Here is a 13396-nt window from a genome sequence, read left to right as displayed (position 1 = left end):
GTTGTTTAGCAGAGTGATGGCATTCAGGAAAAAAACTGTCCTTGTGTCTCCTTGTTCTGACGTGCAGTTCCCTATACCATTGTTTTGAGGGTAGAAGTTGAAACCATTTATGTCCAGGATGTGAAGGGTCTGTAGATATCTGTAGAGCCAAGGTGGCGCAGTGGTTAAATGCAGCACTGCAGGCTACTGCTAGATCAGCAGTTCAGCGGTTCAAATCTCACCGGCTCAGGGTTGACTCAGCCTTCCATCCTTCCAAGGTGGGTAAAATGAGGACCCAGATTGTTGGGGGCAATATGCTGACTCTCTGTAAACCGCTTAGAGAGGGCTGAAAGCCCTATGAAGCGGTATATAAGTCTACTGCTATTGCTATTTTCACAGCTTTCTTTTTGACTCATGAAGTATACAGGTCCTCAATGGAAGGCAGGTTGGTAGCAATTGTTTTTTTCTGCCGTTCTAATTATCCGTTGAAGTCTGTGTCTGTCTTCTCTGGTCATAAAGCAAGTTCCAGAACCAAGTTGTACCCATCTGACGCCAACTTGGGATTCCTGCATCACTCATCTTTGACTCCAGATCCCCAGCCTTAAACCTAGATATATCTTGACAGTATGAGCAGCTGATTGGTCCCGAGAATTAGGTCTTGGGTTTCCTTCCTGCTACTCAAAACCAACCTCATTCCATAACCAACTTGACTCTGCTGCACCCATGCCAAGAAGGAACTAATTGTGTGGTTTGTGTAGGTAAGCTGTCACTTGGGAAGAGCTGAGGTGGCGCAGTGGTTAGAGTGCAGTACTGCAGGCCACTTCAGCTGACTGTTAGCTGCAGTTCGGTGGTTCAAATCTCACCGGCTCAAGGTTGACTCAGCCTTCCATCCTTCCGAGGTGGGTAAAATGAGTTTGAGTTTTGAGTTTTTGAGTTTTATTAGAATTTGTAGGCCGCCCTTTTCCCTGAGGGGACTCAGGGCGGCTCACATAAAACTGGGAAGGGGGGAACACAAACATCAAGATAGAAGACATGTAATAAAATGGTAGGCAACATACATTCATCATTCGGGAGGGGTAACTATCCTTATCCCCAGGCCTGACGGGCGAGCCAGTTCTTCAAGGCTATGCGGAAGGCTTGGACGGTGGAGAGAGTACGAATCTCCACGGGGAGCTCGTTCCAAAGGGCCGGGGCTACTGCTGAGTATGAGGACTCAGATTGTTGTTGGGGGCAATATGCTGACTCTGTAAACTGCTTAGAGAGGGCTGAAAGCCCTATGAAGTGGTATATAAGTCTAACTGCTATTGCTATTGCTATTATGAGTTATAACACTTGCCCTTTGAAAGGGGAAGAAATGGGTGAGAGTCCACCATTAAATCCTTTAGAAATCCACCTCTCTTGGGAGGCCTTATATGAGGACAAAGTCAAAATGCTCAAAAATTGAAAAGTGACCAGATTTGAATGTTTTCAACGGATAAACTTCAAACCTCAAGAGGAAATGATGGTGTCACCGCTCCTTCCTCAAATGTAGTTTTTGATTAAGGAACTCTTACATATTCCTGGCATATTTGGTCATTGGGTAATTTCCAGAAAGTGCAATGATGACTTTTTTGATCACTGAGTGACTGAGAGGATATCTTTAGACTAATAGGCCACATGTTGGACATAGACTGTGTCAACCCCTCCCCTCGGGATGCCACTATAAGGCATTGTATGCCAAAGCAACTAGACCCAAAGACAGTTTTCCCCACTCTTGCCATTATGCTGCAGAATACCTAATTCCCACAGTACTGTCTTCTTATGTTTAAGGATATTTACCCATATAATATGGCTTTATTACTATTATCATTCTCATCGTTTCTACTACCTTCTCCTATTTGCATCTTATGATCGTATTACTTGTTTGTTGTTTGGGCAATAAAGAATATTCTACTCTACTTTACTCTACTCTACTCTACTCTACTCTACTCTACTTTAGCAATAGCAATAGCAATAGCAGATAGACTTATATACAGCTTCATAGGGCTTTCAGCCCTCTCTAAGCGGTTTACAGTCAGCATATTGCCCCCAACAACAATCTGGGTCCTCATTTTACCCACCTCAGAAGGATGGAAGGTTGAGTCAACCCTGAGCCGGTGAGATTTGAACAGCTGAACTGCAGAACTGCAGTCAGCTGAAGTAGCCTGCAGTGCTGCATTTAACCACTGCGCCACCTCGGCTCTTTACTCTATTCCACTCTATTCCTTCCACCAAATTTAATTCAGTCTTCTCCAGAAAGTATTATCATAAGAGGAGATGGTAAGGATCTTCGTAGGCTCCTCAAATTATGTTCCATATGATTTCCTAAATTTCTTCTTTCTTGGAAAATTGACAGGGTAACATTGAAAATTGCTCCTTTGTGGAGTGAGGTTTAGTGCTCATATGACACAACTGGCTGAAATTATCCCAGGATTAAAAGTCTCTCCAGATCAAATTAGATTTTGATGGTTGTATAACATATTAATCCCACCCCATATCTAGCTTGGCACGTTAATCGATTAAATTCTGAAGAGGAAACCTCAATTTAAAAATACTTATCTTATTTTATTTGTACGTTGCCCCTCAGCTAGAAAACCTTTCTAAAGGTTTTATCCATGGTAGGGCCATCATAACTTTGAAGGTTGCCAAGTGATTGATTATTCTCCAGTCTTGTACAGTTAGTCCTTGAGGATTGGAGAATAATCGTATTCAGATGATTTGAGATCCATGCCAGAAATCCTGTGTATTTTTCCTTAAGTATTATAGAGAAGATTCGTGCAAGTCCCTTAGACTGCAAGGTGATCAAACTGGTCAGTCCTAGAGGAGATCAACCATGGCTGCTCTTTAGAAGGCCAGATCCTGAAGAGGAAACTCAAATCCTTTGGCCACCTAATGAGAAGGAAGGACTCCCTGGAGAAGAGCCTCATGCTGGGAACGATGGAGGGCAAAAGAAGAAGGGGACGACAGAGAATGAGGTGACTGGATGGAGTCATCGAAGCAGTCTGCATGAGCTTAAATGGACTCCAGAGGATGGTAGAGGACAGGAAGCCCTGGAGGAACATTGTCCATGGGGTTGCGATGGGTCGGACACAACTTTGTAACTAACAACAAGAACAACAATCATTTCCAATAATCCAATAGACACTTTGCTAAACCAACGAAGGGTAGGGAGAATGAGAAAATGAATTTGTAAGAAAAAGAGAGGAGTGAAAATGTGGTGTCAGAGAGACTGGAAAAAGACCACTAGACCTCATGGATTAAAAGAACTTGAAAATTTTATTTGCAATTCTGGAGACCATCCAGACGTTGGCCTTTTTATCAAGTACAGAGGAAGAACCAGGTGACTTCACAAGAGGCTCTGGAAGAAGAGGACTCCAGCAAGGGATGAAAAAATGAGGCCTGAGGAAGAAATCACACACCACACACCGCTGACGGTGCAAGCTGCTTTCGCACTCAGCTTATATATCTTCCCTCCAAATGGCACCAGGTCATTCTGTTGCAAGCTGCAGGCACTCTCGGTTGCACAGCCCTTGATGGCGAAGGATTGATTCGGAGACTTATCTGCAACGAGAGAAATAAGCAGAGCTACATTTGTGCAAACACGGGGATCACTTTTGCATGGGGAATTGTGGAATTGGATCTAGTTCACACATACAGGTTCAACTCTGGAGTATTTGTCTTGCATGTGAGAATCAAACAACACAGAACTTCCTAAGTAGATTCTTTTATTTTACCCTTCAGCAGGGTGTGCGGAACGATGGCCCTTTTACAGATTAACAGAGTTGGAGAGGACCTTGTTGGTCATCCAAGCCCCCACCCAAGCAGGAGATCCTACACCATTTCTGACAAATGACAGTCCAGTCTCTTCTTGAAAGCCTCCAGGGATGAAGCTCCCACAACTTCCGAAGGCAACATCTGCTCCATGGATTGATGATTCTCACTGTCAGAAAGTTCCTCCTTATGTCTAGGTTGAATCTCTCCCTGATCAGTTTCCATCCATTATTCTTTGCCTGGCTTTCAGGTGCTTTGGAGAATAGCTTGACCCCCCAAATACTGGAAGACTGCTATCATGTCTCCCCTGGTCCTTCTCTTCTCTAGCCTAGCCTGGTTCCTGCAACCGTTCTTCATATGTTTTAGCCTCCAGCCCCCCTAATCATCCTGGTTGCTCTTCTCCGCACACTTTCTAGAGTCTCAACATCTTTTTTATAGCGTGGTGAACAAAATCAGTTGCAATCATCTAAGTCTGGTCTTACTAAGGCTTTGTAGAGCGGTATTAGTACCTCAAGAGCTTGATTGTATCCCTCTGTTAATGCAACTTAGGATTGCGTTATAGACCTTAACTCCCAGAATTCCTGAGCCAATCATGCTTTAAGATCATGGTCAGGGGTGGGATTCGGGTATTTCCGCCCTCCCAGAGGCTCACGGAAAGCCTTCACAGCCTGGGGAGGGTGAAAAATGGGCCTACCGGAAGTACCAGGGCCCATTTCTGGCTTCTGTAGGGGCCTCCGTAACCCGGGGGAAGGCAGCCCCCCCGCCATGGTGCAGGAAGCTGACTAGGCCACGCCTCCATGGCCACACCCACTCATCAACCAGGCAGAGAATCGGTGGCTAAACTTTTTCAATCCCACCCCTGATTGTGATGTGGTTTTAGCCAGTATATTGGGAAAGGGGTGGATGGGTGATGAAATAATTGAAGAAATACCGATAGAGTCTCCTGCGAGCGTAATACATTTCTCCTCAATTCCTTTGCAGGCAATTTGACTTTTGCTTTCACACGACTTTTGATTGTAGATTTCACAGGCTGGGCAAAACACCCCGTTTTCCAACGTACCAACTGGGGGAACTGTAAAGCAAGATAGATTTCTTAGCATCCATGTGGGAAGGAATATATCTCTTGGGTGTACATTCAATGGCAAAAAATCAGGATTGCTGCCATGATCACACAACACTCTTAGTTTTGATCTTGAAGCCAGGTACCGTTTTGAATCTTTTGATACTCTCAATACTACCCTTAGGCAACATGAGGCATCCTATACCACCACTAAGTCAACTATTGGCTACAAAAATATAGGCCTTCCCTTACACTTATTGTATTTTAACCAGTTTTCCATTGACTTGTAAAGGTTTTTTTTTTTAATGAAGATCCATCCAACTCTGAATAGGCTACTTTGAGTGGGCGTTGGCTGGTTCCATTCTAAATTTCTCCCTTTTTTGTCCCAGTTTAAACATTGGTCCATCAGCAGAATTTCTAACAGATATGCATTGGGCCTCTGGGTCAAGAGCCAGGGTAGAGTTGTCCTCCTTAGAAGTTGGGCACAAAAAGTGTTGCGTTGTACAGTTAAAAATGATAGTTCCTCTGTCCTCATTGTCTTAAGGCCCCACTATCTTTGGGAGAAGTTCCTATGCTTCTGATTTAAGGCTGTAATGACAAGAATCTAGACAAATCCAGGATAGAGCATCGAGTGATCATTTTCTTCAACAATCCATTGTCCCTAAGACAGAGGTAAATATTTAGTCAGGAATGAGCCAATAGAATAGAATAGAATAGAATAGAATAGAATAGAATAGAATAGAATAGAATAGAATAGAATAGAATAGAATAGAATAGAATAGAATAGAATGTAGAATGTAGAATGTAGAATGTAGAATGTAGAATGTAGAATGTAGAATGTAGAATGTAGAGTGGAGGGGAGGGGAGGGGAGTGGAGTGGAGTGGAGTGGAGTGGAGTGGAGTGGAGTGGAGTGGAGTGGAGTAGAGTAGAGTAGAGTAGAGTAGAGTAGAGTAGAGTAGAGTAGAGTAGAGTAGAGTAGAATGTAAAGTAGAGTAGAGTAGAGTGGAGTAGAGTAGAGTAGAATGTAGAGTAGAGTAGAGTAGAATAGAATAGAATAGAATGTAGAATGTAGAATGTAGAATGTAGAATGTAGAATGTAGAATGTAGAATGTAGAATGTAGAGTAGAGTAGAGTAGAGTAGAGTAGAGTAGAGTGGAGTAGAGTAGAGTAGAATGTAAAGTAGAGTAGAGTAGAGTAGAGTAGAGTAGAGTAGAGTAGAATAGAATAGAGTAGAATGTAGAATGTAGAATGTAGAATGTAGAATGTAGAATGTAGAATGTAGAATGTAGAATGTAGAATGTAGAATGTAGAATGTGGAGTGGAGTAGAGTGGAGTAGAGTAGACTGTAAAGTAGAGTAGAGTAGAGTAGAGTAGAGTAGAGTAGAGTAGAGTAGAGTAGAGTAGAGTAGAGTAGAGTAAAATAGAATAGAATAGAATAGAATAGAATAGAATGTGGAGTGGAGTGGAGCTGAGTGGAGCTGAGTGGAGCTGAGTGGAGCAGAGTGGAGTAGAGTAGAGTAGAGTAGAGTAGAGTAGAGTAGAATAGAATAGAATAGAATAGAATAGAATAGAATAGAATAGAATAGAATATAGAGTACAGTAGAGTAGAGTAAAAGCAGAATGGAGTGGAGTGGAGTGGAGTGGAATAGAATAGAATAGAATAGAATAGAATAGAATAGAATAGAATATAGAGTACAGTAGAGAAGAGTAGAAAGTAGAGTATAGAGTAGAGTAGAGTAGAGTAGAGTAGAGTAGAGTAGAGTAGAATAGAATAGAATAGAATAGAAATACTAGACTTTTGATTTGCTTGGAAGCTGCGTAACAGAAATCTTCATCGTTTCTGATGTTTACTTTTCCCTGTAGAACCGTGATGGCAAATCTATGGCACGAGTGCCCAAAGTGTTCATGTCGCTTGGCACGGGCAGTGTTGCCCATTCCTCTTCTGGGTTTCTGGTGCGCATGCGTGTGACGATCAGCTGGCCTTCGAGCGTGCGGCAGTGCCGGAAACTGAAGAGCTGGTCTTCCGTTTTCTGGCATGAGCATTTGCGCCAGCCAACTGATTGTCAGGGAGCATTTGCGCCAGTAACCGGAAGACTAGCTGGGCGGAGTGCATGCGTGTGCCGGAAACCGAAAGTTCATTTTCCAGCGAGTGCACGCCCCCTGGGAAGCTCCTCTTCCAGGTTGCACGCCAGATGGGCGCGCGCATGCACTCGGTGCCGAAAAGGTTAGCCATCCCTGCTATAGAAAGTCAGTGATTGTGTGGCTTTAATAAGACTACTTTTGATCTGTTCCAAATATTAATTTAGAGGCTTTGTAAACTTGATTTCTCTTTCTTGAGAAGCTCTCTGTTTTTCCCCTCCTTGTCAATGTATATTTTAAATAGGATTACATAAAGGAATAGCATTCTTATGTTATAGTTTTCTCTTTTAAACAAAGCCCAGGAAATACCAACCAGTTAGAGTTAACCCTTCATTGCACAGAGGTTTTGAGCAACAGGCCATATTGCTTTGGATGTAACGTCCAGCAGCTGTGGTCAAGGTGAAGGCCAGAGGTCTACAATCCTTTGGGTCAATGCATCCTTGGTATGATCCACTGGGTTTGACATTTCCACCTGGGAAGAATGAATGAAAAACAGATAGAGAAGAACAGAGCTATCCCATTAGCTTTGATAGAAGAACACCTCAGCTCTTCTTAGCTGAAGATTCTACTGAGTATTATCCATTTATTTGAGTTTTATCCTGACTTTATTACTTTATAAATAACTCTGGGCAGTGAGCGTACAATACATACTCCTTCCTTCTCCTATTTTCCCCGCAACAACAACCCTGTGAATTGGGCTAAACAAGGGCAATAGGCCCAAAGTCTACTAGCGGACTGTCATGCCTAACTCAGGATTAGATCATCATCTGTTGGTGATTGGCCCAAAGTCGCCCAACCAGCTTTCATGCCTAAGTGGGACTAGAACTCACTGTCTCCTGGTGATTGGCCCAAAGTCACCCAACCAGCTTTCATGCCTAAAGTGGGACTAGAACTCACAGTCTCCTGGTGATTGGCCCAAAGTCACCCAACCAGCTTTCATGCCTAAGGAGGGACTAGAACTCAGTCTCCTGGTGATTGGCCCAAAGTCACCCAACCAGCTTTCATGCCTAGGGAGGGACTAGAACTCACAGTCTCCTGGTGATTGGCCCAAAGTCACCCAACCAGCTTTCATGCCTGAGGAGGGACTAGAACTCACAGTCTCCTGGTGATTGGCCCAAAGTCACCCAACCAGCTTTCATGCCTAGGGAGGGACTAGAACTCACAGTCTCCTGGTGATTGGCCCAAAGTCACCCAACCAGCTTTCATGCCTAGGGAGGGACTAGAACTCACAGTCTCCTGGTGATTGGCCCAAAGTCACCCAACCAGCTTTCATGCCTAAGGAGGGTCTAGAATTCACAGTCTCCTGGTGATTAGCCCAGAGGCAGAGCTAGAACTTACAGACTCCCAGTTTCTAGGCCAGCACCTTAACTACTGCAGCTTAACCACTATGCGCATGGCATCCAATGAGATTCAGTACTCTTACCCAATGTATTGCTTTCTGTCAAAGCAACGCAGGCTGCAGGACTTGTGCAATTAAGTCCACATTTGGGGCTTCCAAGAGGACATGAAACACAGGTCATATTGATTGTATTTACCGCTCCTGCAGAGAGAGAGGGGGGGAGAGCGAGAGGGAGAGGGAGAGAGAGAGAGAGAGAGAGAGAGAGTTATTTTGGGGTGGGGGGAATGTGATGCTTCTCATCTCCAGATGCAAGGACGCCTTGATCTTTGGACCCCTGAAAGTTTTCAAGAAGAGCTTGGACTGCCATCTGTCATAGATTAGGCTTCCTCCGAGTTCCATCAGCCGGTCAGTGTCGACTGGCAACCACGCGGAGGAGAGCCTTCTCGGTGGCAGCTCCGACCCTATGGAACGAACTCCCCGTGGAGATTCGTACCCTCACCACCCTCCAGACCTTCCGCATAGCCCTTAAAACCTGGCTGTCCCGACAGGCCTGGGGCTAAAGACCTCAACCCCGCCCGAATTGTATGAATGTTGTGCTTTTAACGATGTATTGTCTTATGTGTTTAATCTGGTTTGTCCTCCCTTCCCTCTGAGCTGTGAGCCGCCCTGAGTCCCCCCAGGGAAAAGGGTGGCATACAAATAAAGCACCTATACCTATACCTATAAATGGTGTAGGATCTCCTGCTTGGGCAGGGGGGAGTTGGACTCCATGACCTACAAGGTCCCTTCCAATTCTCCGAATCTGCTAATCTGTTGAATTGGAAATGCCCACTCAAGAAGGCAGCTCTGAAAAACTTCCACGCACTAATTTTTGCTTCCTCCTTCCTCTCCTGGGGTTTGCCTATATTATGAGCTGACGGTTCTACAGCAAGGGACAAAAGAACGGCACAGATAATCCTCTACTTATGAACCAGAGGTGGGTTGCTCCCGGTTCGGCCTGGTTCGGCTGAAACAGTAGTGGAATTCAGGCCTGGTTCGCAAAACCGGCAGCAACCCAGGCCTGCCACGTTCCCCCCCCCCCAAACCGGTTTCCCTTGCCCCTGCTGGGCCACCGCCCTTTTGATTTATAGTGACTGTGCGTGCACAGACAATTTACATTGACCAGCGCAGGGGCATGGCAGTAAAACCGGCAACAACTCACCCTTGTTGCGACCCCAATTAGAACCAGAATTCCCACTGCTAAGCAAGACGGTTATTAAACAAATTGTGGCCGTTCCCCCCACCCCCTTTTAGCCACGGTCCTTAGACAAACCACTGCCGTTGTTAAGGGAATCACCTGGCCATTCAGTCAACCCAACAACCCCTATTGACCACTTGTCGGAAGTCACCTTGGAAGGTCACAAATGGGCATCACTTTACCCTGGAAGGCTGCAACGTTTGCAAAATACGTGCACCCAAAATTTGTGTGACTGTGGGGAGGCTGGGGCAACCGTAGGTGCTGTTATGGCCCACCAGCGGCCAGCAGATTCAGACAGTGAGGAGGGTTGGGGAGGAACATGGGCCAGTCCTGGAGTCTGGGGAAGGTTCTGATGAGGCAGAAAGGGGGCCAGAGCCGTCTGACAGTTATCAGCTGCCTTCAGAGTTGGAGATCAGTAGGGCATATGAAGAGCTGGAGCCTGTTCCCAGTGTGCGCATGTGCAGAGTTGCCAGACGAAGGGAACAGCTAAAGAACAGGGGTCGACTTGGGAGTGAAGGTGGACGATGAATGGCCCCTCCCAGAGGAAATAAAAGAAGAGCGAAGGGGGAGTGGAGTTTGCAGAAGACAATTAGTTCGCTTAATTGATTTGTGACTCTCCGAGACTCCTTGCCAAGTTTTGCAGATCTCGGCCTGGCAGCTCTCCAAGCCCGATAAGGTCTGTGACCGTAAATCCTCCCTTAAAAGACTTTGCTGGATGTGAATGAGCAGAATTCACAGTCAATTAATAAAAGGGTTTTCTTTTTCAGGACAAGGAGTTTGCTTCATGCTCTTAGGAAGCCTCGGTCAGAACAGGTGTAAGGACTGGATGTATAAATCACATTTTTTTTCAGTGCCTGTGAAACTTCAAACGATCCCTAAACAAAGGGCGTAAGCTAGAATTGCATTTACTTAAGGCCTATATAATCCATTTGTAACCCTCTGCCGAGGAATTCACATGCCTAGCACAAACCCAAAAATTCAGGGTTGAAAGGACTCACCGTGGACCCAAGGGAGGAGAATAAAAATAAGGCAGAGGACGAAATCTCCCTTCATGATTTCTTGGGGTGAAGAATAAACAGAACTGAATTCAGCAGCCACTCCAACGAGGGGATGGTTTCTGTTGTGTGAAAAAACACATATTTCATCCTTTGGCTTCAAAACAGGCCTTTCATCTTACAAAGAAGTATGATTTTGCTTTCTGTTGGTTTTAAAACGAAGACGTTCAAGAGGAGTGATAACTAAGTCATCCTTGAATTAAAACGGTGACCTTTAAAATGTGCCACAGGATTTCACAATCACTGGGAGAATAGAAGTCAGGGTTGGCAATGGGCAGATGAGTGCTATTTGTATGATTGGAAGATGTATTTATTTCTAAAATTTATTATCTGCCTGCTTTGCCACATGGTAAATAATTTCGGTAGGAGCCGAGGTGGCGCAGTGGTTAAATGCAGCACTGCAGGCTACTGCTAGATCAGCAGTTCAGCGGTTCAAATCCCACCGGCTCAGGGTTGACTCAGCCTTCCATCCTTCCGAGGTGGGTAAAATGAGGACCCAGATTGTTGGGGGCAATATGCTGACTTCACTCTGTAAACCGCTTAGAGAGGGCTGAAAGCCCTATGAAGCGGTATATAAGTCTACTGCTATTTCTGGCTGAATCATTTCTGGTTAGCGCAAAATGTCAACGTGAGCTTCCAGGTTTTAAAAAGTCCAATTGTGAGTGCTGAGCTCCAGGAACTTTCAATAAAGAAGGGTGGGGAATTTCCACATATTTTAAATAAGTTGTCTGTCCATTCTTTCCCAGCATGTAACCAGCATTACATTTTCTATTGTTTCTGCGAGAAATATGCAAACCCACTGAATTCACTTTTCACTCTCTTCCCTCATTTATTTAGCCCTGGACCAGTTCAGGTTTGAAAATCCCACACGAGTAAATTTAGAAATCTGCCTCTAACAGATTCAGAAATCCACCTACAAAATAATTTGGCAGCTTTTGAAGTAGTGGTGCAGTGGTTAAATGCAGCACTGCAGGCTACTGCTAGATCAGCAGTTCCGCGGTTCAAATCTCACCGGCTCAGGGTTGACTCAGCCTTCCATCCTTCCGAGGTAGGTAAAATGAGGACCCAGATTGTTGGGGGCAATATGCTGACTCTCTGTAAACCGCTTAGAGAGGGCTGAAAGCCCTATGAAGCGGTATATAAGTCTACTGCTATTGCTAGTGCTAATCTGGATGTGGAAAACAGACACAAGGAGAGAAAAGTAATAATACAAGAGAGTGGATGACCACCCTCTGTGCTGAAAGAGAGAGAAATTCATCGCAACTTACCTACAGATCTGAAATCCGGCAGATGCGATCCTTTCAAATCCAACCCCTCTCTTTTCCCTTTTTATAGACCTGATGATGGATTTGCGTAGGGAAATTATTCATTAGCTAATGACATGCCAAAATAGTTCCTGGTAGCATTCAAATGGGGTTAGACTTTGCCACTTCCAAACAAAACGATGATTCTTAAGAGTGAAGGGAAATATACGTGTCTCAAGATAACGTTGCAGGATCCATACTGGGTTGGTCACCAGGACCAGAGGTTTCGTTTTTCCAAGCTTTTGGACTCGAACTGGAGCCTCTCACACATTCTGGTGAGAGAGAAGTTCTCTGAGAATGGGCTTCAGCACAAGTCCGAAACCTCAGCAGACTAAGCCTCTGGTACCCGGTAACCGATCCGGATTGGATTCTTGCAAAACAATAGTTACTGCTTCCTAGAAGTATCCTTGGGTTGTGATGTAGAAAGTAGAGTGATGGTGTTTGGGGAAAGCATCTCTGTAGCTTTCTCCAAGTGAAGAGGAACTAAAGATGCTAAAGGTGAAGAAGAAGAGTGCAAAAGTTGACTAGAAACTCAAGATTAAGAAAACTAACATCGTGGCATCCGGTCCTCTCACTTCCCGGCAAATAGATGGGGAAGAAATGAAGGTAGTGACAGATTTGGTTTTCCTGGGCTCCAAGATCACCGCAGATGGGAACTGCAGCCAAGCAATTAAAAGATGCTTGCTCCTGGGGAAGGAAAGCTATAGCAAATCTAGACAGCATATTGAAAAACAGAGACATCACCCGGCCAAGCTATGGTTTTCACAATTGCAATGTATGGCTGTGAAAGTTGGACCATAAGAAAGGCGCCAAAGAATGGAGGCCTTTGAACTCTGGTGCTGGAGAAGACTCCTGCGAGTCCCTTGGACTGCAAGGCCATCCAACCGGTCAGTTCTAGAGGAGATCAACCCTGACTGCTCTTGAAAAGGCCAAATCCTGAAGAGGGAACTCAAGTACTTTGGCCACCTAATGAGAAGGAAGGACTCCCTGGAGAAGAGCCTCATGCTGGGAACGATGGAGGGAAAAAGAAGAAAGGAACGGCAGAGAATCAGGTGGCTGGATGGAGTCTCTGAAGCAGTCAGCGTGAGCTTAAATGGACTCCAGAGGATGGTAGAGGACAGGAAGGCCTGGAGGAATGTTGTCCATGGGGTTGCGATGGGTTGGACAGGACTTCGCAACTAACAACAAACTTCATGGCCATCCAAGTTCACACAAAATTTGGAACTAGGCTGAAATGAGATTGTGATCCAGCCTGCTACAAACCCAACTATAATCTTAGCGTGGGCCAAGATTCACCCAGACCATTACTGAAACTTGAAAACTAACAAAACACAATTCTTGCTAAGTTAGTCTGATTATAGATACAAAAAAACCCCACCCATATTCCAGCAGAAGACTAACAATGGCAGCCCTGAGCATCTATCTATAGAAATATATACATCTCCAAGTTCCAATCTTACCTCTGAGCAAGCTTATGAAGTGAGACTACTGGT

General features: G+C 44.9%; 1 protein-coding gene across 1 annotated transcript; it reads right to left on the bottom strand.

Annotated features, from left to right (window-relative positions):
* Positions 1–3314: 3314 nt before the first annotated feature.
* LOC116515191 (phospholipase A2 inhibitor and Ly6/PLAUR domain-containing protein-like) lies at positions 3315–11890 on the bottom strand. Its single transcript, XM_032227094.1, has 6 exons — positions 11868–11890; positions 10543–10661; positions 8392–8508; positions 7282–7440; positions 4700–4840; positions 3315–3558 (listed from the first exon to the last, which is right to left on the bottom strand). Exons 2-6 carry the CDS (start codon positions 10595–10597, stop codon positions 3344–3346), a joined length of 687 nt encoding a protein of 228 aa, XP_032082985.1. The 5' UTR covers positions 10598–10661; positions 11868–11890; the 3' UTR covers positions 3315–3343.
* Between the last annotated feature and the right edge of the window lie 1506 nt (positions 11891–13396).

The sequence above is a fragment of the Thamnophis elegans genome, chromosome 12, assembly GCF_009769535.1.
Source record: "Thamnophis elegans isolate rThaEle1 chromosome 12, rThaEle1.pri, whole genome shotgun sequence".
NCBI lineage: Eukaryota > Metazoa > Chordata > Lepidosauria > Squamata > Colubridae > Thamnophis > Thamnophis elegans.
Note: the sequence above shows the minus strand (reverse complement) of the source record. Positions and strands in the feature narration are given on the sequence as shown.

What these genes read in the sequence shown, in the direction of transcription:
- LOC116515191 (XM_032227094.1), bottom strand. Translation starts at nt 10,597, where the DNA reads ATGAAGGGAGATTTCGTCCTCTGCCTTATTTTTATTCTCCTCCCTTGG. An exon ending in TGAAGGGTTAACTCTAACTG is followed by an intron (nt 4,841 to 7,281) that starts GTTGGTATTTCC and finishes CTTGCTTTACAG; the next exon opens with TTCCCCCAGTTGGTACGTTG. An exon ending in GCTCGCAGGAGACTCTATCG is followed by an intron (nt 3,559 to 4,699) that starts GTATTTCTTCAA and finishes CTCTCGTTGCAG; the next exon opens with ATAAGTCTCCGAATCAATCC.